Source organism: Prinia subflava, chromosome 23 (assembly GCF_021018805.1).
Source record: "Prinia subflava isolate CZ2003 ecotype Zambia chromosome 23, Cam_Psub_1.2, whole genome shotgun sequence".
Classification (NCBI taxonomy): Eukaryota; Metazoa; Chordata; class Aves; order Passeriformes; family Cisticolidae; genus Prinia; species Prinia subflava.
This window is the reverse complement of record NC_086269.1, coordinates 627,478-649,838: the sequence shown is the minus strand read 5'-3', so window position 1 is coordinate 649,838 and position 22,361 is coordinate 627,478. Positions and strand designations below refer to the sequence as shown.

The 22,361-nt window shown below is 53.8% G+C and overlaps 3 protein-coding genes across 3 annotated transcripts in view; 2 read left to right on the top strand and 1 right to left on the bottom strand.

Annotated features, from left to right (window-relative positions):
- The first annotated feature begins 58 nt into the window (after positions 1-58).
- C23H1orf162 (chromosome 23 C1orf162 homolog) lies at positions 59-4,128 on the top strand. Its single transcript, XM_063418446.1, has 6 exons — positions 59-880; positions 1,556-1,618; positions 1,895-1,988; positions 2,296-2,384; positions 2,802-2,881; positions 3,321-4,128. The coding sequence occupies exons 2-6, from the start codon at positions 1,588-1,590 to the stop codon at positions 3,378-3,380; spliced, it is 354 nt and encodes a 117-aa protein (XP_063274516.1). The 5' UTR covers positions 59-880; positions 1,556-1,587; the 3' UTR covers positions 3,381-4,128.
- Positions 4,129-4,867: 739 nt separating this feature from the next.
- Positions 4,868-8,762, bottom strand: LOC134561443 (adenosine receptor A3-like). Its single transcript, XM_063418442.1, has 2 exons — positions 7,168-8,762; positions 4,868-6,303 (listed from the first exon to the last, which is right to left on the bottom strand). Exons 1-2 carry the CDS (start codon positions 7,614-7,616, stop codon positions 5,703-5,705), a joined length of 1,050 nt encoding a protein of 349 aa, XP_063274512.1. The 5' UTR covers positions 7,617-8,762; the 3' UTR covers positions 4,868-5,702.
- Positions 8,763-20,617: 11,855 nt separating this feature from the next.
- RAP1A (RAP1A, member of RAS oncogene family) overlaps positions 20,618-22,361 on the top strand; it is a 29,601-nt gene continuing 27,857 nt past the window's right edge. Inside the window, exon 1 of the mRNA XM_063418166.1 lies at positions 20,618-20,777. The gene's annotated coding sequence lies outside the window, so the exon portion shown is untranslated. The remainder of the gene's footprint in view (positions 20,778-22,361) is intronic.

Below are 22,361 nucleotides of genomic sequence, written 5' to 3'. Positions count from 1 at the left end.
GGTGAGTTGAAACTGCAGTGTGAGAGGTCCTGCTGGATCCCCTGTTGGTCACAAACACTTCAGAGATACAGAACTGAGAAAAACTCTGGTGCTGAAACTGATCCCTGTGTTGAACTCTGAGTGACAGCAACCCCAAATACCTGCTCTAAAATCAGAATGATTTGTGTTCCCACTCACCTGCCCGTGCTTGGAGGGGCTCTGGGTGAATGTTCTCATTCTCTAAAGGAACTGCAAACTCACCATAAAGCCTCGAGTTGTGTTGAAAGGGTTTGGGTTCTGGGAAAAGAGGGATTGAGCAGGAACTGTGTCAAAAGTCTTGCCCTCAGCTCATTTTCAGTTTAAAAACAGCGAAATGGATCCATTTATTCCAGAGGAGATTTTCTGGACTTTGGTGTGTCCCTTTGTTTTCTGTTTATAGGAGGCTTGTCCCTGAAGGAATTGTTCAAACTCAGAAATCTCAGCAGAGCACACACACTGATAAACTCCCCTGTGTGTGCTGAGGTGATTTCCATAAACCAAGGGGGCAGACTGGGGGGCTGCAGCCCCATTGCCCAGTGGGGTTAGGGCACACTGTCCTTGTCCAGTTCACCCAAATGCTGCTCTTCAGAGGAAAGAAGCTTTCTTCAGGCCAACCTAAGCTGAAGCTGCCTTACTTTTTTTAGAATAACAGTTCCAGAGAATGCAGGTGTCTCTCATGGTTTCCTGTTTCTTGTCAATTTAAATACAAAAAGTGAAGTTGCTTAACTTCCACAATTGTGTAAAGCCACATCGAATTGACATGTGAGCTTTTAACTGGTGTGACAGATTCTTCTCAAAGCAAGTGGTTAAACTGGTGTGCTGACACTCGGGGAGTTTTCCAGCAGCATTTCCATGGTGGGAGGTAAGATGGAGCTGTCATTTCTTCTTTCTTTAATTACTGCAAGCACAGCACCCCGTGAGGTTTGGTGTGGGAAACTGGGAGCTTCCATGGACTCCTCTGGAATGTGGTGACAATGGGATGCACCAGGAAAAGTGGCAGCAGCAGAGAACAGGATCTTTATTTTCATATTTTCACATTATTCACAATCCACAGTTTGTAAGGCATGTGGTGAGAAATGCCAGTGTGGGGATTTTGCAGTAGAATATCTTTGGGAATCCCTAGCTCTTGAGATTCCACACCCAAATCTGAGAAGTTACCATTCCTGTTTCCTGAAAAGTCAATTTAACTGAAACAAAAACATCAAGGGAGGAACTTTTCAAAGCTGTTTCTGATTATGAAAATATTCATAGGGTTTTAGCTGCTGCAAAAAGAATGCTGTCGGTGCTTTTTAGTTATTAAATATCCTCCATTTTCTGGTGGAGAAGGCGCCGTGGCTGTCAGAGAGCAGTGAACTCTGTTCAGGAACAAGACCCTGGGAAGGGGTTGATGCTGAGGAACTGCCAGGTTTGAGTGGCTTTGTGCCACTTTTGTAAGACTTCCAAGAAATGGATAAAAATGAAATAAGTCTTTTAAGTTAGAAGAGGACGGCAGGTTTGTTTTGGTTATGTAAATGTAACCCTCGTCCCTTTCTTTCAGCTTCTCCTCCTGTCAGTTAAGGCTCTGAGAGAATGGGAGGCTCTCCCTCAACACCAGCTACAGGTATTTTATTTTTTAAGGGATTTCCTCAGCTGCAGTGATGTCCTGGTGCAGGGGCTGCAGCGGGGGAGGCGCAGCCCTGGGGCAGTTTGGGGAAGAGCTGCATGGCTGCAGAGCTGTCAGTCAGACTGCAGCTGTCACAGCATTTTCCTGTCTGGTGCTTCCCCGTTCAGACAGAGCGCACAGACACAGCCCACGTGTGCTTCTAGTTGCTTGTAGTGCTACTGCAGAAATCTGCACGTTCTCAAACAAGCTCACGATTATTTCTTTCTGTTGCAGTTGCACCAGAGCCTGTTGTCACTACCACCATTGTCCCCAGCACTGTCCCTGCCCCTGATCTCGAAGCTGCAGAAGTCGGGTGCTGGATTAATAAGTAAATGCTGCACCTTTATGTCCTGACTCCAAACCCAGAGTTCCCTGAGACTGCAGCCTCCTTCTGCAAGGGAAGGGCTATAGATCATATTTAACATCTTGGGGGTTAAAATTTGGTTAGAACTTCCTAGTCTGTGCACTGGATGGGTGATTCCTAGAGATGCTCAGTGCAGATACACACATGCTAATCTCATGGGGCTGGGGATGAATATTACACTCCATAAAGTTTGGTGAATTTGAGCACTACTAATGCTTCAACCCCTCTGTTGAAACTGGGGATTCTGACAGGATTTTCTGTGTGTCAACAGCCGTGAAATACTGTACATGTCACTGGCCTTCATTTCTGGCATCCTGCTGACTGTCCTGGTTTTTGCAATCATCTTCCTCTTCAGGAAAAGTGAGTGATGCAGTCGAGGGTGTAACAGCAGAGCAATGGTGACTGCAGAAGTTACTTAGAAAGTGGCTGAAATAATGTCAGCCTTAAATAACTCTGTGTTGATGAACAGCTCATCCCTGGCAGTAACTCCTCATGAATCACCCCAGCGGCGTTTTCAGGAATTAACTTTGCCACTGTTGAGTTGTGGGGGTTTTTGTTGGTTGTGGGGTTTTCTCATCCTAATCGTGGCCACACTGAATTCCTCAGTCCCTTTCATCCTCGCCACTTCCCATGGTGGGCAGGGCCCGGCAGCCCAAGCTTTGCTGTGCAGGTCTGTGCCAAGGGTTACACCCAGCTGTCACCCCTCTGCAGCCTCCCTGCCACTGCTGTCTCCAGCCCAGGGCAAACAGCTGAGACTGGGATCCCTGTCCTTCCCAGGTTTTAAGAGATCCCACCAAAATTTACAAGAGGAAGCTCTCTCCCAGATGGCAGCTGAGGAATCTCTTAGGAACACCCAGGTAAATGCCACAACTGCAATTTCTAATGTTTTATGCAGATATTTCACATTCTTGACAGTGTGATAAATATTAATGTGGGGTGGGAGGGTGAAAAGTCACCTTTGAGACTCGACTGTTAGCAGTTCTTTTGACAAGGAATTTCAGGGATTCTGGGGCTTATCTAAACCACTGACTAGGCAGGTTAGCAGAAATCTTTCTAAAGGAGAAGCATTTCTGCAGTTTTCCTCTGTGATATTAATTCTTTGGAAGCCCCTAAAGGAAACTTGAGCCAGAACCCTGAGCCAGACTGAGCAGTGGGATAGCAGCATTGACCAATTTCCCCCATGCAGGGACAGGCTGTTTATGGTGTGGGGTGTTAGGACAAGTTAGAAGTGGGAAGTTCCTGCTGAGCCGCAGCGCTTGTGCACTCTAATGTCTGTGACTTCTCTCACATCCCCAGAATGAAGTGACCTACAGCACTGTGGTCTTCCACCGGGGCCAGACACCACTGCCTGTGTGATGAGGAAGTCCCAAATGAAATAAAAATGTTCCCACTTTCTGGACATCAAAAGCTGTGAGGATGTTCCACCAGGGCCTGCTCTGGGAATGCCCCCATGCCCTCTGTAACACAGCTCTTCTTGTAGTTATGATGGGAAATTGTCTCCTCTTCCAAACTGGCTGCCAGCAGCTGAGGGCAAATGGAGAGTTTCTGTACAGGATTTCCTCATCTGTAGAAATCTCTCTGCCCTTGTAAAGTTTCCGTTTGTGAGAACTACCAGAGAGAATTGAGAAATGAAAATGTTTCGCTGCATCTATCCACATGTGCCCTGTGTCTCCCTTTTCTGTCACCAACTCTAACATTTTCCTTTTTTTTTTTTTTTTTTTTTTTGATTGCCAAGTGCTCTGCTAGTTATTTTCTGTTATTGAAGTGATGATAATGAAATGTTTATATCCAAATCTCTGCTTCCTGGTTTGGTCCCGTAAAAGAAATGCACAATCACAGTGTGACAGCCAAAATCTCTGGAAATGTTAATTCACTGCTTATTACCCACAGTGGTCTGAGTGCAGTGTAAAATCGCTCTCTTTTCACGAACGGGGATAATTTACCACGGGAGCTGTGTCAGAGCTCCCGAGGAGCAGAGCTGGAGGTGCCACCCGATGGCAGCACCAAGCCGGGGATGGGACTGCCTGAACTCTGCGTGCTGCTGCTGTGCCTGCAGCCCTCTCCTCTGCAGCCCTCTCCTCTGCAGCCCGCTCCCCTGCATCCTCTCCCCTGCAGCCCTCTCCCCTGCATCCTCTCCCCTGCAGCCCGCTCCCCTGCAATCCTCTCCCCTGCATCCTCTCCCCTGCAATCCTCTCCCCTGCAGCCCTCTCCCCGAGCAGGGAGGGCTCCAGCGCTGCCAGCCCCGCTGGGCTCCGCTGCCTTTTCCCCTGGGCTCTCCTTCCTCCCCCTCTGGGCTCTCCTTCCTCCCCCTCTGGGCTCTCCTTCCTCCCCCTCTGGGCTCTCCCCCTGCCGGCAGCTGCTGGAACCTCGGGGACCACTGAAACGTGTGACCGGACATTGTGATGCTCTGAAATTTGGTGTTGTGGGTTTGGCCACAGGCTGCTGCGGGTGCCGCAGACTTTGACAGAGTCATCAGAACAACCTGTGGTCTTTGTTCTGCCGTTCTCTGCTCTCACCTCAGTCATGGCAGCTCCTTCAAGCTCTGTTAAACAGAGAAAACGGGGGAAGCGTCTCCCTCCCTCAGCAGAAGGTGAGCTGTGGGCTGGGGTCCCTTGGGTGAGCGGGGTCAGCTGCCTGGGACTGCTCTGCTGTGCTCTCAGTCCTCTCTGTTCTCCTCCCTGTCCCTGTGCCTCATTCCCTTGGAGTTTGCCAGGCAGCCTGCCAGGAATTCGGTGCAGTTTTGCTCCCTCTTCCCTCAATTTATCAAAACACATCAGCAAAGTTCCCCGAGCATCATTCTAACAAATCCCTTCCTGCTCTTTAGGTGGGACCTGTTTTTCTGCTGGAAGTAATGGGGTCAAGGAGAACCTGCAGCAAGTTCTGATATTCTTGTGCAGTGGCTTCCTTTGGCGTGTTTATTGATGGAGCTGAGCTGTGTAACTGGGCAGAGCTTTGGACAAGGGTTAGCTCAGATAAGAAATGAGATCCCTGACCTCCACTAGAGGAGCAGATGCCAGCACTCTCCAAGACAAGGAATAGAATGATGCACTCCCTTTTCTGCTTCTTCAAGACCACTTTTATTAGTTAAAGATGGAGGAAAAGGAGCCTGGCCTTTAACAGCCTTTTTTCAGTTTGACCCATGCTCCCTAAACATGGGCTGTGCCAGCTGTGGTGGAACAGTGACTGCAGCTCCTGTGCCACCCCAGGCAGGGCATTGACCGAAGCTGAGCAGGTTTTTGGTTGTCATGGGAGGACTCAGCAGGCCAAATTACTGTAAAATCCATCTACTCTTTATTATGAGTCATGAAAATGTAATGAGCACAACAACACTGGCTGAAGCACAGGCTGGCCAGACTCAAGTTTAGTCCGAATGGACAGACAAGACAAATGGTGTGAGGACAGTCAGTGAGATTGTGAGCTGCTGGATTATGAACAGCAAACAACACATCCTGGTTTTCACTCAACTCAACCAATCCTCCTGTTAAAAAAACCCTAAACCCCCAACTAGACAAAATTTCTGTCTTCTGTGTTTAGAAATTATATTACATAAAGACATATATTCACATACAGCTTGAGAGCAGCTTCAGATCCACAGGCTGCTGCAGTTCCCCAAGAGTTCTTTAGCAAAGCCAGGTGGCCTGGCAATGGTCTGGTACCACTGGCAGGTCCAGCCTTTATTTAGGACTGTGGGTCTGTTGTTTGCTCTGTAGGAGCTGGGTCTGGTTTTTTGCACAGGATATAGGTCCTTAAAATTAAAAGGTACGTGGTTTTGAACTTCTTTATCTTGTAGGCATAGACAATGGGGTTCATGGCAGAATTGGCATGGGATAAGAGGATTGCCAAGTATATCAGATATGGGGGGATCTGAGACTCAGGGTGAAAATAGAAGACGCAGTTTATGATGCACAGAGGCAGCCAGGAGATGGCAAACAGGAAGAGAACAAGTGCAAGAGACTTGGCTGTCCTGAGCTCCTGGCCGTAGAAAGCCCCAGCCCCTCTCACACTGCTGCCCTGGCTGAGCTTTGTGTGGAGGATGTAGAAGATCTCGGCGTACAGGGCACACATGATGAGCAGGGGCACGAGGGTGCACGTGAAGAAGCAGAAGTACACCATGAAATCCATGCTCATCACGGCGAGGAAGCGGCACTGGAGCGAGCTGGAGCTCCTGGGGTCTGCCCTGCTCCAGCCCAGCATGGGCACGAGCCCTCCCAGCAGGGACAGGGACCAGCACAGCCCCAGCGCCCACCAGACTCTCCTCTCCGTAGTGATGATTTTATATCTGTGGGGGAAGAAATCCCAGCTCGTGTTAAAGAGAAGCATTTTAAAGTAGTTAAGGATGAACTCGCCTGTTCAGGTGCTGCAGGATCATCGTTAGAAAATTAAACATTAACTTTTTTATGTGGGGAAACCGAATTTTATCTTGAGACAAGCCCCAGCTCTTCATTTGTAACAGTTACTTTGGGCATCAGTAAGAACTGTGCTTAAGTTCCCTTATTTAAAATTGGATGTTCAATCTATTTTATTTCTTGTTTCATTATGATCTTAGTTCTCCTCTTGTCAGGATATTGCTTTGCTGCTGATGGAAGTCCTATCTTAATTCTTGGCTTCCTTGGGTGTACCTTCCTCTTTTTACTTGGTTTATGCCATTTGCAAGGCTAAAATTCATTCTTCAGCTTTGTAGGTCCTTTCTCACTATAAAATATGATTTCTTGGATGCTTGAGGTTATGCTTTGCTTTTCTAGTTTGTGTATTTTTCATTTAAATGTAAGCAGTGAGTAATTTCAGTTAACTGTTAAAAAGTTTGTTACTACTTCTGTATTTTCAGCAAATACTAAAAGGAATTTTATTTAAAAGACAAGCCTCAGAAACCTAAAACAAACCCCTATAACACACTCAGCATCCTGTATTAATGAATGGTATTATCCTGTATTATTAATTAACCAAAGTGCTGAAAATTCAACAGCCTGCCCACAGACACATCCTGTGACCAAATTCTGCTCAGTGGTGACACCTGAGAACACCGAGGTGCTCACGAGCACCCCCAGCTCTCTGCAAGCTCCTCTCAGGCGGGCTTGGAGGCACAAGCGTCCACTCAAGGAATTCAGGGTTGGGAAGGGGGGCAGAGGAGGTGGGGCAGCCTCACCTGGTGGGCAGCTTGACTCGCAGGTACCTGTCGATGGCGATGGCCAGGAGGGACAGGATGGAGGCGTTGGTGAACACCAGCATCAGGCAGCACATGAGGAGGCAGCCGGAGGCGGGCAGGGCCATGCCCAGGCTCACCACCACTGCCAGGGGCACCACCAGGAGCCCCACGGCGCCGTCGGCCAGCGCCAGGGACGCGATGAAGCGCAGCGTGGCGTTCCGCGGCGCCGCGTTCAGCCGCACCACGCACACCACCAGCACGTTCCCCAGCGTGGCCAGCACAGCCAGCAGGCACTCGGCGCCGATGTAGATCCCGTCCAGGCTGCTCAGGGCCACGCTGCTGTTGGGCATGGTGAGCTGCTGCTGCTGCTGCTGCTGCTGCTGCTGCTGCTGCTGCTGCTGCTGCGGCTGCGCTGCCCTGGCTGCAGCTGTGACAGGAAATGTGGGCATCGATGGCCGCGTGTGGGACCTTCAGTGCCTGTGGCTGGCGTCTTCCAGGGATTGTCCAGCATCCAAACCTCGGTGCCATTCCATGTCCTCGGCACTGATCTCAGCATCCAGGAGCCATCCCCCTCCCTGGAGACCCCTCGTGAAGCTCACTGCTCCCCTTCAGCAGCCTCGAGTCAGCAGAGGGCCTTGGGAAGCTGTTCTGAAGGGAAAACGTGGGAAAGCTTCCACGGTCCTTCTTACCAGCAGCTTACAAAGAAATAGTTTTACAGGTTCCTCTTTCAAGCCGTTTTAGAAGGGCAAAAATGTCAACATCAGTTGGCTGCAAAGCTGCCACTTATCACCCCGGTTAATCTCTCCAGTCCCTATCAGAACTGGGCAGCTCAGGGGGGTTGAAGGGAGCTGCATTCAAAAAGGAAAAGCTCCTGGGCGAAGGTAAGGACAGGGTGAGGTCACTCTGACATTACCAGCATGGGCAGAGCACACTTGAATGGGAAAAAATTAATTTCCAATCAAATCAGAGCAGGGTCACGGGACAGAAAGCCGAGCTGTAAAGGCAGGGGCGGGTGCTGGAGCAGGGGCTCCACCCTGTGAGGGCGCCCAGCCCGGCTGGACCGGGCAGCCGGAGCTGGAGGATGGAGCAGCCCCTGAGCAAGGGGAGTTTGCAGCAGCGCTCAACTTTAACAGCTCTGGGTCTGCCCATCCCTTTTCCTCCAAAGGCAGGTGCGTGTCCCCGGGGACGCTGTGTCCGAGGGCGATGCCACCGAGCCCAGCGGGGGCCGGATCGGGGGGTTCCGCCCCGTACCCCCTGTTCTCATCAGGTTCCTGCCGGGGCAGGCACGAGGTGCTCCGATACTCTTCAGGTGCTTCCTCACCAGGCAGCATCTGTTTCCTGTCCTAAACATGACAGAGCCAGGCTGCTGGGCTGCTGTGACCCCTCTGTCCCCGAGGGAGGGTGAGCCTGTGCCTGTGCTGTCCCTGCCCCGCAGGAGCAGGGCTTTCCCTCAGCCCGGGGTGCCGCGGGTGCCGCATCCCTTCCTCGTGCCCTGCATCCTCACCCGGGGGCACTCGGCCCTTCTCGCCCTGCCCTCCTTCAGCCCCAGGCTCAGCAAACTCAGGCCCGGAGGTTTTTACAGCCTGCAAAGCGATTAAAGGCTCGGTGCAGCGAGGAGCCCAAGGGCCGGGTGCCACAACCCAGGCTGTGCCCGGTACCGGAGCCCCGGCAGTGCCCGGTACCGCAGCCCCGGCTGTGCCCGGTACTGGAGCCCCGGCTGTGCCCCCACGGGAGCGGGGCTGGGGGCAGCGCGGGGGGCTGGGGGCAGCGCGGGGGGCTGGGGCAGTTCGGGGGTCCCAGGTGTGGTTTCAGACCCCGTCTCTGGGCTGAGGCGGCGCAGCCTGCAGAGAAGGAGCGGGTCGGGATCAGCCGGGCCAGCCCCGGTGGCGGAGCCGGGGATGACACAGCGGGATGGGGTTAAAGGCGCTCGGGGCCGCTCCCCGAGCCCGGGATGGTTTTGCCATTTAAAGGCTGCACTCGTTTCTTGGATGGCTCCGGCGAAAGGCTTCCAGCGATTCCCGAGGGATCCTCCTACATCCTGGTGAGATAAGGATCAGGAAGGGAAGGTCTCTGCAATCTCAGCTGCAGCTTTGAGCACAGATTCCCTGTTCACTTTGGGGGCGGAGAGGAGGAGAACAAATTTGTTAGGAAAAAATATTCCTAAGTGACACACAGAAAAAAAGAAATATCCCACAACAATGATCTTATTGTGAGAGTCAACACCAGCCACGTCTGCCCCTGTGGTGGGGCTGTAAAACACCCCCGGGGGGGCAGAGCAGCCTCCTCCATGGCAAAGGCCCCCTGAGGCCCTGCCTGGTACCCAGGGGGGCTCGGGGGTCCCGGCTGTCCCCAGGCTGTCCCCAGGCTGTCCCCAGGCTGTCCCCAGGACAGTGCCAGGCTGTCCCAGCCACAGCTGCCCTCCTTGCCTTGGGACATCAGTGCCCCTCTTGCCTGACATCCCAGCAGCTTCTGCCCCTGTGCCAGGAGGGTTTTTCTGGATTTCAAAACTTCATGTTTATAGGAAAAAACCCAATCAACTCATAAACCAGGGGGAGTCCTGTCCTGGCTCTTCCCATGCTGGGAAGGAAGTGAAAGCAAGGCAGAGAGAGGATGTGAATGTGGAGCAGAGTCACATCTGCTGTGACAGGGTGGCTGTGGGCTGGTTAATTATGAGCCAGGATGAGAGGCTGCAGCCTGGTGTGGAGAACAGTGTCCTGTCACCGTGCCTCAGTTTCCCCAGCCATGGTAAAAGGAGGATTAATCTCATTTGCACAGAGCTGGGAAGGGCTGGACAGGAGCAGGACCCTTCTGGTTCCCCTCTGAAACTCTCCACTTGGGATTGTTTCCCCTTCCCCTCCAGTGGAGGCACAGGGATGTTGGAAAAGCACTGCTGGTATTCCTCACAGAGGCATAAACCTGAAGAGACCCCTCCTCTGGCACACACAGAACTGTGCTGAAAGGCAAAGTTCAGTGTCCTTAGAATGCAGGGCTGGTTCCAAAGATGATTTCAGCTGCTGTCAAGAGCAAATTGTCAGAGGAGAATCAGATCTGGAACGCTCCTCTTCCCTTCCACATTGCACTCCCTGGCCCTGAGCTGGGCTGGGGCTCGGATTCTCCTGCGGCTTTGGATTCCAAGGCCGAGAGCCGGGAGCTGGGAGCTGTGTGCTTGGGCTGGGCGGGCAGCGCCGGGCCCGTGCGGGGGCAGCGGGGACTGCAGGGGCTGCAGGATCAGCCCGGCCCGGGGACTGCAGGATCAGCTTGGCCCGGGGGCTGCAGGATCAGCTCGGCCCGGGGGCTGCGGGGGCTGCAGGGGCTGCAGGATCAGCTCGGCCGGGGCTGCCCCGGGCGGGTGGGACGCGGCAGCCGCAGCTCCAGAACCGCTCCCGTCCCTGGAACTGCGGGCACGGACAGGGCATAGGGACATGGGCTCGGACAGATCACACTTTTGTGTGGATTAAAATGAATTTCATTATAACTGGAGTTTTCTGGTTTTCTCTGGGTGCGGCTGTGGAGCGGTGCCGCTGCAGCCCGGGCACAGCCGCGGGCACAGGAGCCCGTTTGGTGCCAGCTGCTCTCCCGCACAGGGAGCGATCCCTGCCAGCCCCGGGAGCAGCCAGGCCCGGGTTATCCTGTTCTCCCTGCCCCAGACTGCTCCTGTCCCAGCCGGGGCTGGGGATGAGCACACGGCTGTCCTCCCTGACTGGGGAAATGCAGTTTTGGAATGTTTTACTCCCGGAGCTGCTCTCCCAGCTCGCTGCAGAGCCATGCAGGGATCACCCAGCAGCCACCTCCTGGTGTGAGGAGAGGAAATCCCCTCGGGGCGTTTCACAGCCTCTCTGCCCGCTCTGCCAGGCCTGGGAGGTGACAGCAGAGCCGGGATCCCACTGCAGACGCCTCTGCACAGCACAGAACTTTCCATCCTCGCTCTTCATTAGGGACTCTTTTAAAATTCCATGAAAATGGCATACAATAAATCCCGGGGAGATGAAAGGGAGGTTTGAGCTGGCAGGAGGTTCTTTAGAGAGGCTCTATTTACACAAATTGTCTGGCTGACAGGAGAGAAACTGCTTTGACATTTTATAAACTCTTCACTGATAATTTTGCATCTCAGTACAGCAAGGCTGGGGGAGGCAGGACGGGGTGAAACAACAAAGCCACGGCCCTGAGTTCCCTCCTCAGCTCTTTCCAACACCAGCGAATTGTTTGAGTGCAAAGCACTGCAGAAGCAGCCTTTCTCTGAACAGAAAGGAAGGAAAGTGCCATTATCTCACGAAGAGCACCCTCAGGAGGGGACAAATCACCTGGCACAGGCAGCACCCACTGCCACTGCCCTGCCTGGCCCCGGGGCTTGAGAGCTCGGGTGTAAAACCCCTTCAGCAGCTGCTCCAGACCAGTTTGTCTCCAACGAGGGTTGAGTGGACACTGCCAGAAATGCGTGGCTCTACCAAGCGCAGTAAATATAAGTGCTTGATACAGGGTCACTGAATTATTCTGGATTTTGAGTGTTTAGTGGCATCTCAGGCTACAAATGTCCCAGATTAAATGAATATTACAAAGCTATTTCCTAAGATTCCTCAGATTTTGGGTTATCCTGTGCAGGGCCAGGAGCTGGATTGATGATCCCTGTGGGTCCCTCCCAGCTCAGGATATTCTATGATGCTATGAACATCTTGCTGTAATTTATTTATGAATCATGACTCACTCTCTGACTGGCACTTGTGGACTGATTCATCATTGTCAGCATGACTGGGGCAGGGGGGGAGCCTGTATTTCCTCTGGATATCTTTTAAGTGCTTTTTTCCTGCCTTTATTTCCCTAATCAAAGCAAGATCTTATTTATAGTGCTGCCGTTTCTGTCTGGGTAAGCCCGGAGTGGCCCCAATGGCTTAACAGGATTTCTTTACTCTGCTTTACCCGGGTGTCATGAGCAGAGGGATTTGGCCCCGAGGCTGCTCTGATCCTCTCCGAGGTGGAGGCAGAGCCTTTCCCTGAGCAGCAGCAATTCCCGATGAACAAATGAACAAATGAACAAATGAACAAATGAACAAATGAACAAATGAACAAATGAACAAATGAACCCCACGGGCCCCCGGGGAGGGGGAAGGAGCTGAGAGGGGAGTGGTCCCAATCCCCACGCTGACCCCACAGGCTCCCTCAGCTGCCTTGTGCCTCTGCCCTGGGCCCTGCAGGGACCTTCAGGGACTGGGATTGCTGCTGGGATTTGGAGCAGGGCAGGGAGGGGGGCTCAGCTCCCTCCTCTCACCTGACAGGAGCAGGGAGGGGGGCTCAGCTCCACCTCTCACCTGACAGGAGCAGGGAGGGGGGCTCAGCTCCACCTCTCACCTGATATGAGCAGAGGCACACACACAAAGGTGCAGCCAGGAAGGAAAGCCTCTGGGCCTTTCTTTGATCAAAGGTGGGCTGAAAACAAACCATTTTCCAGGGGAAGGGTCCTGAGAGGAGCCTGGAGTGTCCCCGGGAGCTCAGCTCCCCCAACAGGAAGATGAGCTGGAGGCAGCCGGGCTCTGGGGCCGCCACGGCCCAGGTTTGCCAGGGAAGCTCTTTAGGAAGGAAGCATTGTTTATACCTTTTTATTTTTAATGTATGTATATTTGGATTCAACCTTTTCCATGATAGATGGCAGAAATCAAGGCCTCTTTTGTTCTACAATTAACTTGGAGATGTTTTCTGGTTCCTTAGCAAAAAAAAATTTAAAAAAAAGGGGATTTGGGATTTTTTTTTCATTACAACAAAACACACCCAGAGCTCTCGTTGCTGTAGAAAAGTGTTTTGTTAGTGACACTTATTGCCAGGATTGCTGCCCTGATTTGGGGAGGAATAAAGTATTCTTAAATACTTGCTGCAAGTTTTGGAGCCTCACAGTGATGTACCTGGAGTTTGCCCCCAGGATTTGTCTGAAGGAATCACAACACTGCAGTAGAAGGGAATTCAGACTGAGCGCGGTGAATAATAACACCAGCACGCTGCTGGTGGTGTGAGAGGAGATTCAGCCCTGCCCGGGGATGGGGCAGAGGTGGGCACAGAGCCCGTGCTGAGCTGTCCCAGCCCTGCCCGGGGATGGGGCAGAGCCGTGGGCGCGGTGGCGGCGCTGGGACCGCCCCGGCAGCAGCGCGGCGGTGACAGGAGCGCTCAGGAGGAGCCGTCGGGAGGAGCCGTCAGTCTGGAATGCAGCTCCTCACCACAACACACAGCCCAGGCAGTAAAACAAGCGATTAAATGCTCTGATACCTCTGCGGTTCCTGTAACTCTGGAAAGACAAGTGGAGATTTCTGTCATCAAGGTAACCTGAGGAGCCAGCCCCCATCACCGCAGGAGCTCAGCTCCCGTCCTGGTTTATCAAGCGGGACAGCAGCTCCTGGGACACTTTTTGTCTGTTTAGGGTAAAAGCGAGATCTGGCAGATAAATCCCTCATCCCTGGCACGCCCGTTCCTTGGGAAAACAGCCCCGGGAGCTCCATCCAGCCCTGCCCGGCGCAGGGCAGTGCCCGAGGGGCAGGACTCGGTCCTGTGTCCCTGCACACCGGAGCTGCCGCGGAGCGGGCAGGCTGTCCCCACCCTGCCCTGTCCCCACCCTGCCCGGGTCACCGCTGGGCCCTGCGGGGTCGGTGCTTCGGCTTTCCCCTCTCCCTGCCATGAATGTGGGACAAATTCAGCCCATGAGCCCCGGTCCTCCCCGCTCCCTCAGAGCCGGCTGCTGGATTTCTCCGGCAGAGGAAATGTTTTACCTTTGCTCACTTCCATTGCTGAACTCGGGCTGGGAGAGGAGCTGTTTTCAAACACTTTTGAAATAACATAACATTTTGCTATTTATGCAAACACTTTCCTTCCAAAGGGCAGCAGAGGGGAGTGTTGGGAACCAGAGCACAGCCAAACGTCCCAAGGATGTCACCGGGGTGTCCAGGGGGGCTGCACCACCACAGACAGCCCAGCCCAGCAGGGAGGAGACCCCTGAGTGATCCCAGGGGTCCGGGGCGCCCTGCCCAGCCATGGAGAGGCGGTGGCACCACGGCCCTGCCCGGGGGAAACAGGGCAGAGTGGGAGAGACACAGCACATCCAGGCCTCTCTCAGGCAGCTTCCAGTCAAAGTCCCTGAGTCAGAGCAGTAGTGGAAGTGACTCATGATGCACTGAGGAGGTGACAGCTGGCTGCAGAGCTGGACTCACGGCTGGGATGGTGGCTGTGACAGCTGTGCCCAGAAGGACCCAGGGTGACTGTGCTGGGAGGGGAGGCTCAGCACGGCTGTGAGGAGACACAGGTGCCTTGAGCTCCCTCCTACCCAGCATTTGCTTTACTTTATTCAGCCTTCCCAAAGGAAAATACCTGCTCTTCCCAAGAAAGGCTCAAAGCCAGGGTTATTCACTTGAGTTCAGGAAGCAATCAGAAAACAAAGAGTGCTGTCAAAAGTCTAAGTGTTACTGTAATCATAATTACAGGGGAGCAGCTATTAAAGGGAGCTGAGGAGCTGCCTCTCCTGGCACAGCTGCTTTAGGACAAGCTCCCGCTAACCTGGAAGCAGCAGGAGCTGGAGGGTCTGCAGGGCTGTGGCTGTGAGTCCAGCCAGGCCAGCAGAGCAGCAGTAGCTGGAGGCACACACCTCTTCCCCAGGTACAGGTGAGTTCATTATTGCCTCCCTGATGTTTTTACAAACCCTGTCCCACAGCCCTGGGCCTGTGTGTGCTGGCCTGGGGCTGGGCTGAGGCACCAGCAGTGTCTGATCCTGGACACTGACCCTGACTGGGACCAGTTATCAACTGGGAGAGGGCAGGGACAGGCAGGGAAGAAACTCCATGGACCTTACAGGCTTCCTGAAGCTGACAAACACCGGGATTGTTACTTTTACCTGCTGATCGAAAATTGCCCTTGGCTACAATACAGTCATTGTGTGACTATGTTTGAAGAAAACAAGCGTTTAAACAACATGAAAGGAACACGGGAAGGAGTTCTTACTGAATTAGACACTCTCTCATTTCAATATATATGACATTTAATTTCAAGGCAATGTTTGTCTCATTGTTTGGGTTCCACCAAACCTCCAGTCAAAGGACATCAGTGACTTCCTCTGGTAGTTACATTTTAACTTTCATTTTATCTTTGTTTTTTTCTTCCCTTTCCCCCAGCTTCCCCATACTCTACCGCCTGGATTTTACAAAATGGAAGGAGGAAAGTGGCAGCTTTCTGCCCCAGAAATGGTGAAAGCAGCTGGCAGGGGAGGAGGAGGAGGTTTGGTACCCAGAGACAGGAGGCACCGCCCGGCCACGGGGCGAGCGGGTGCCGGGCTGCACAGGAAGGAGTTGGGCAATACAAAATGTGTGGTTGCAGCTGCCTGTGAGCAGGGAGCACAGTTTGTCAGCTCAGAGAATAACATTTGTTATTGCTCACGTTGAGCTCTGCCACCCCAGTTTTTCCTGCTTGTGCTGGGCCTCTCCTGGCTGTGGCCGTGCAAGGGTCGGGGAGCTCCAGCCCCCTCTGCTTTGGCTTTTTCTGGTGCAAATCCAGCAGCTTTGCCCAAGCCACGTTGTAAATTGTGAATGGGGTTAGTGAGGGCAGCATCAGGCCCTGGGCTGTTCTGGGGGTCTCTGCAGGTCCCATCCCTACCTGGGCATTTGTGGAGTACCCCCCAAACGTGTCTCAGTACGAGGAGTGCTGGGTCAGACCCCAGCCTAAGCTGGGACCATCTCCCATCGTATGCCCCAGCTTCTGAAAGACAAATTCACCTCTCCCATGCTGAAACAGCCCCAGCAAACTGCTGGGAGCAGCTCTGTGCCACGCCAGGCTGGCTGTGCAGTGGGGACATGCTGATTGCTGGGGACACTCACACAAACACAGCTCCAGCACCTGGAGTAAAGCCAGGAGAGTGCCCAGGCTGCTGGCTCTGCTCGTGTTTAGCTCTCGCAGGGTCCCTTCCTACACAGGCTCCTCTGGTAGGAAATTCCAGGCAGATACAGCTTTGGACAAGGCAATTCTTGCTTGCAGAAGGCAAAGAGTTGGAGCAGCCCACTGTGCTGCTGTTGGACTGAAACATGGGAACCCCTGTGCACGGTAATTGGCAGCTCCCTGCCGTAGCTGAGCACGGGAAGCAGGATTTGTGCTTCCTTCCCCAGTGAGTTTCACAGCCTCTGATGGTATTTTTAAAACCCTTGAACCAGAAACCCCTATCAGTCTCTGCCTTTCTCCTGACTCTGCAGAACTGCAGAAACCAGACTGACTCTGGGCCTTTCTGGCGGGCTCACAAGGTAGGGAAAGGTCTGGGAAGCTGCATAAGAAGCCTCCATCCCATGTCCCTTTCTGAGTGACAGTCACCAGGGAGGAAAGCCCAGGCTTGCCGGTGTTTTTGGATGGGGAAGCCTTGTTCCTGCCTCCTCACCCTTTCTGCATTCCCTGTGCTCACATCCCTCGGGTTCAAACCTGGAAAATACCTCCATGTTTGCACTGGGATCCAGCCTTTCCTGTGATTTCCAGCACTTTGGGGACCCTGGATGAGCTGGGGGAGGATCACGGCCCCAGCACTGCTGCCCCAGGGCTGTGGTGCACGGAAAATCCAGTCCAGGCTTCCCTCTGGAAACCTGCTGGAGCTTTGGCAGAGCCTGCCCCGGGATCAGCCAGCCCTCCCCGGATTCCACAGCTCCCAGCTCATCTGCTTAATGACCTGGTAGCTTCACACCAGACTGTGGCATGGAACAAGCCAGGTGTGCAGTGGGAGCAGGGATGGGGTCTCCAGGGAATCTGCTCTGGGAGCAGGCTCAGGGCTCTCAGCTCCTGCCCCTGCAGAGCTCGGGGTGCTGGGCTGTGCTGAGTGACCCTTCATGGTCGGATCCCTGGCAAGGACAGCGTGGGAGGTGAGGAGTGAGCCCGGTGACCCTCAGCCAGGGCAGCTGCTGGCAGCCATGTGGGTGCTCACTGTTAATTACATCATTAAGTCATTATTCATAATGATACACTGCAATCTCATCTGTAAAGAAAATATTATGCTTGCACTTCAAAGGCTTGTGTTGAGCTCTTTGGAATGAGCATTTTTTTCTTGATTCTTCCCTGACTGGAGTTTAAAGAAGGATTATTGGAAGTGGAGAGAGCACAGGTTCCTTTCTTGTGCTCAGTTCAGCCTCTCAGGACAGGGCCAGGATGCAGTCAGCACCTTTCTCTGAGAGCCAGAGGAAAGGGATAATGTGTTATTAGCCTACATGGTGTCAAACCCACTTTCATTTACTCTCCAGCCCTCTGATTCTATCAGCCAGGAATCCAAGGTCATTATGCAATCACAAATTGTTTCTGAATTTCATTAAATCAACAAATGGGCCTTAGCTACGTGTTTACATCAGCTGAACTTGTGATAATTTATCCAATTGGGCAATTATTATTTTGGAATAAGAGAAGTCCTGAGGGATTCTGCTTCATATTAATTTGCCTGCAGAAGACTCAGTGCAACCTCTGCAACTGAGCTGCAAAAGCAGGTGAAAAAATGCAATCCTGTTGCAGGTTCTGGGATAAATAAGTGTTTTCCTTCCAGTCTTTTATTGCTGCCATATAACAGGAAAAGGGGAGTGAAATCTTGCTATAATTTAATATGAATGGATTTAGACTGCAGAGTTTGAGAAAGAAGTTATTGTGGCAACTCCTGTTTTGTATAAATAGATGGGCTGTGATAAATGACACCATTTTAATAACGCTGCAGAGTGAAGGGTCACTGGATTCCTTGGGCTGTGTCCAGGGCATTACAGGCTGTGTCCTGTGTGTGACAGGATGCAGAGAATCGATTCTCTCTGCCTCATAACCTTGTGTTGCTGCTGAGCTGGTGTGAGCAGAAATCCCTGCTTTGGGGCTGGCAGCAGTTCCACCCCTCCGGGCAGGTGTCAGCGCTGTCAGTCCCCTGGAGATGTCCTGGAATAATGGGATTTGTCAGAAATGGGGAAATGCCGGGGGAGAGACAAGGTGTGGACACGGGTGCAGCACCCTGTTGACAGACTGGGTTTGCTGATGAGCAGCCACGGCTGCACCAGAGATAAGGAGCAGCAGCACGGGAGGGGAACAAACAGCTCTGGCTGAGGGGCTGCCTCTGCGTGCCTGGAGGAGGGCAGGATTTGGGGCTGGGACAAATGGAGATCCAGGTTTATTCCCTGCCAGGGTCACTAGGAAAAGTGCCTCTGATTTCAGCTGAACTTGGACCTGCTTCTCCTCTTCTAATCATTTCATAACCAGGTTCACATTCATCCAGATCTAATTTCATGTACTTGCAAAGTCTGACTCAGCTATAAATGTTATCAGCTTCCACTCAAACCTGCAGGAAAGGGGGGGAAAGTCAACCAGAACACCAACATCAAACAGGAGCTCTGCCTTGCTGAGTCAGGCCCTCAGCGTGCCGGGACCCTCATTGTTCTGAAACTTGGAAGATGGTCCACAAGCCATGGAACAGATAAGTGTGTGATTCCTTGGATGCAATAAAACTCTTCAGTCAGTGCTCAGTGGGAAAAGCTGCGAACGTGTTGATATCTGGGGCAAAGTTTGTTAAAGCTTTAATTTCAAAGGAAATTTGGGGTAAAGCCTTGCAGAATGCTCAAACACTTCCATGTACACCAAGCCTGTTAAAGGAATTGCATCCCTCGCAGTTTCTGCCTGTAGGAATATGTTTTTGCACAGCTTTTAAGCCAGAAGCTGGTTTATATATAAAATACTGCTGGTATTTTGTCCCTGCCTGTTTTCCAGACACAGCCTCACATTTTTAACCACTGAGCTGGTAACTTCCTAAGTTCACAGATTTCATAGTCACGTTTGTACCCTGAAGAAACGATTGCTCAACCAAGTGCTGAGCATCCTTCAAGGCAGGTGCTTTTGCTACCCCGACTGTCCTGACAGAGCCTTTCCTGCTGAGGCTGCCAGGTCCTGCAGGGACACAGAGTGTGGAAATCCTCTGCTGACACGGCCCTGCCCCCAGAGATTCAAATCAAGCACTGATTCACCTGCTCGCTCCAGCACGGTGGTCCCCAGGGAAGGAGACACCACTTAAGCCATAAAAACAGGGATTTACAGATCGCTATCAGCAGCCACAAGTTGTACCTGGAAGCAAAATTCTGTACTGTGTATTTATTTGTGCTGCACACCCAAAGCTGTGAGAGGGAGAGCTGGAGCAGCTTCAGTTACAGAGGGTGAGAGGGGACTCTGAGCTCTTGCTGGGGAATTTGGATGTCATTTAATCCTTGTTTTCTCATCTGTACAGCCAGACAAGTAATATCTAGCGTTTTGGTTGAAGTTCTGGATGAAAGGCAGCATGACTGCTAAAACATTGCTGCTGTAGCCTCAGACCTCAACAAAGCTGCTCGTGTCCCTGCAGATTCCCAGGCGGTGACAGAGGAGGGTGGGGATGCTGTGGGTGCGTTTCTGCTGCTGCCTCTGGCCCCGTCCTCTGCGGCCTCCCCAGAGCATCCCCAGGGACAGCGTGCAGTGCTCGTCCTGCCCCTGCTTATGGCAGGAGGGGTCAGTGCCTGGAAACACGCGGGATCCCTCTGCGTTTCATGGAGAGCTGGGCAGTGAAATCATGGAAGCAACTACAGCTCCTCCTGGGGTAATTATACATCCTTAACGAGGAAAAAAAAGCCCCTGAAATTTATTGACTGTTGACATTAGCTCTTCTGGAGTGTGTAGTTTAGAGCTGAATTATAGTTTAAGTTGGGGCTAATGAAGTGACTCCCAGATCTCGGGACAGTGACAGCGCTGGATTTCTGTCCCGCTCCTCCCCGCGTGGCTGCTGTCACCTACAAACACCCAGAGACAAAAACACCCTCAGGACTTTCCTGTGCCCTTTCCTCTTCCCGCATTTCGTCTGTTTCTTGTCCACGTGTATTTCACTTCAATGTTACAGTTCTTTATTTTCATGCTTTTCTAAACAAACAAACAAAACGCCTCGCACTTTGAAGCGCTGTGTTTAAAGAAAAGCTTTTCACGGGGTGGAGGTGACGTGGTGCTGGCCCTGAGCCCTGTGCTGCGGTGGGGCTCGGTGACCTCTTGGTGACTCTCGTGCTGTCCTGTCCCGTGTGACAGCATCACCTCCGTGTGCAAACACCCCAGCCCTGTCACCGCTGGGTCCCCGCCTGCTGCCCACCCTTCCCACGGGGAAATTCCCCGGTGTCCGCCTGCCTCTCCCCTGGCCCGGCCTGGGGCCGTTCCCTCTCCTCCTGTCCCCGTTCCCCGGGATGAGATCCCAAATCCCCCCGGCTGTCCCCTCCTGTCCGGGAGTCGTGCAGAGGCAGAATTTCCCCCTGAGCCTCCTTTTCTCCAGGCTGAGCCCCTTCTCAGCCGCTCCTGGTGCTCCAGCCCCGCTCCAGCCCCGGGCAGGGCAGCGCGGCTCCCCGGCCGTGCCCGCTCCCGGCCGGGCCCCGCGGCCGCCCCGCACCTGCCCCGGCGCTCCGGAACTTTTGCGGGGCCCGTCCGTCCCCGCCCGCCGCGCTGGCTCCTCCCCGGGCCGCGGCCGCGGAGGGCGGAGCGGAGCGGCGCCGCCGCCGCGCAGAGCAGCAGCAGCAGCGGCAGGAACGGGGCGGCAGCCGAGCCCCGAGCCCGCGGCCGGGAGCCGAGCGGCGGCGGGAGGCGGCCCGGGGGCGGCGGTGAGCGGGGAGCGCGGCGGGGCCGGCCCGGGGCAGCGGCGGGGGAGCGGCGGCTGCGGCCGTCCCGGCGGGGCCTGGCGAGGCCGCGGGGCGGGCGCAGCGGGGCAGGGGCCGGCCCGGAGTCCGGCGGGGCCGGGCGGTGGCAGCGGGGCCGCGCCGGGCGCTCCCTCCCCGCGGCCCGGCCGGCAGCGACGCGGAGGCGGCCCGGCCCCGGCCCCGGCCCCGTCCTGCCCCGCCGGACATCCATCTTGTGCGGCACCGGGGCCCCGCGCCGCCGGGGCTCTCTTGCAGCCGGGGATGAGCGGAGCTCCTGCGGTGTTCCTGGGGTCAGGGGTGGGGGCGGCCCCGGCGCGCCGCTCCCGCCCCGCGAAAGGGGCGCGGGGGCTTGTGCGGGGCCGGGGAGCGCTGGAGGGACGGGGGACAGGGGCATGGCAGGACGGGGACAGGGACATGGCAGGACGGGGACAGGGACATGGCAGGACGGGGGGCACAGGGACATGGCAGGACGGGGACAGGGACACGGCAGGACGGGGGCCAGGCTTCACGAGCCGCGCCGCTTCGCCAGCCCGCATGGGCGGCAGGAGGTTTGGGCAGGTGGGACAAGGCGAGGGGGAGCCCCTCGTGAGCCACGTGAAGCAGCGGGCTGGTCCATCCTCATCCCCTGGTCCATCCTCATCCTCTGGTCCATCCCCATCCTCCGGGCCATCCTCATCCTCTGATCCATCCCCATCCTCTGGGCCATCCTCATCCTCCACTCCCAAGGACTGGTTGTCTCAGATCATCTCAGCTCTTAAAGGGTTTCTTGCACTTCCTTCAGTCGCTTTAAAGAGAAACTGTTCTCTGGGTAGGGAAACTTTGGTGTTTAGATACTTCTCGTTAATTGGTGTCTTTGCTTGCGATATTTGAGGTACAGGACGTCTGGGTTTGGTGCTGGGGTTCCTGCGAAGCTTCCTCGGTGGGAGGGTCGGGGTTTGGACACAGCGAGTCAGTTCTGACTGACACAGAGCTGGGTCTTGCTTTGCTCACAGCTTGGGAAGAGCTGCAAACAGGAAGGGCAAACCATGAAAACTCTGGGTTTTTTCCTTTCAGTAGCTTAACAGGGGAGATAATATTTCTTAAAATAGTTGTTCGACTTGAAAACGCCTGTCTGCCTTCGGAGTATTGTATCGGCACTCTGTAATTTCTGTTGCTGTTGTCATTCTCTCTGAGTACTTGTGCTGCTCTACGTAAAGAGACACCAGATTATCTGAGGAGCTGAGGAAGGCGTCTGTTCAGCTGACAGTGCCTGTCTGCTGTGAAGTGTTTCACTGTTGTGATTTGTGTCATTGAGTTTTCCCTGCTGAAACCGTGTGGCAGTAATTGTCCCTGGTGTGGCAGATCCTCGGATCTGAAAGGGTTTCAATGTGGGAATTTGTGAGACGTTCAGGAAGTGATGGATGAAGCTGGGAGAAACAGAAAATGGTGCATTAGCAAAGCTCTGTGCCTTTAATGAGAAGTTATCCAAAACCATGCAAGTTAAAGGGAAGTTCCAGATGGAGCACTCTTGCTTTTGTGGTCTCGGCAACTTTGTGGATTCACAGAAGC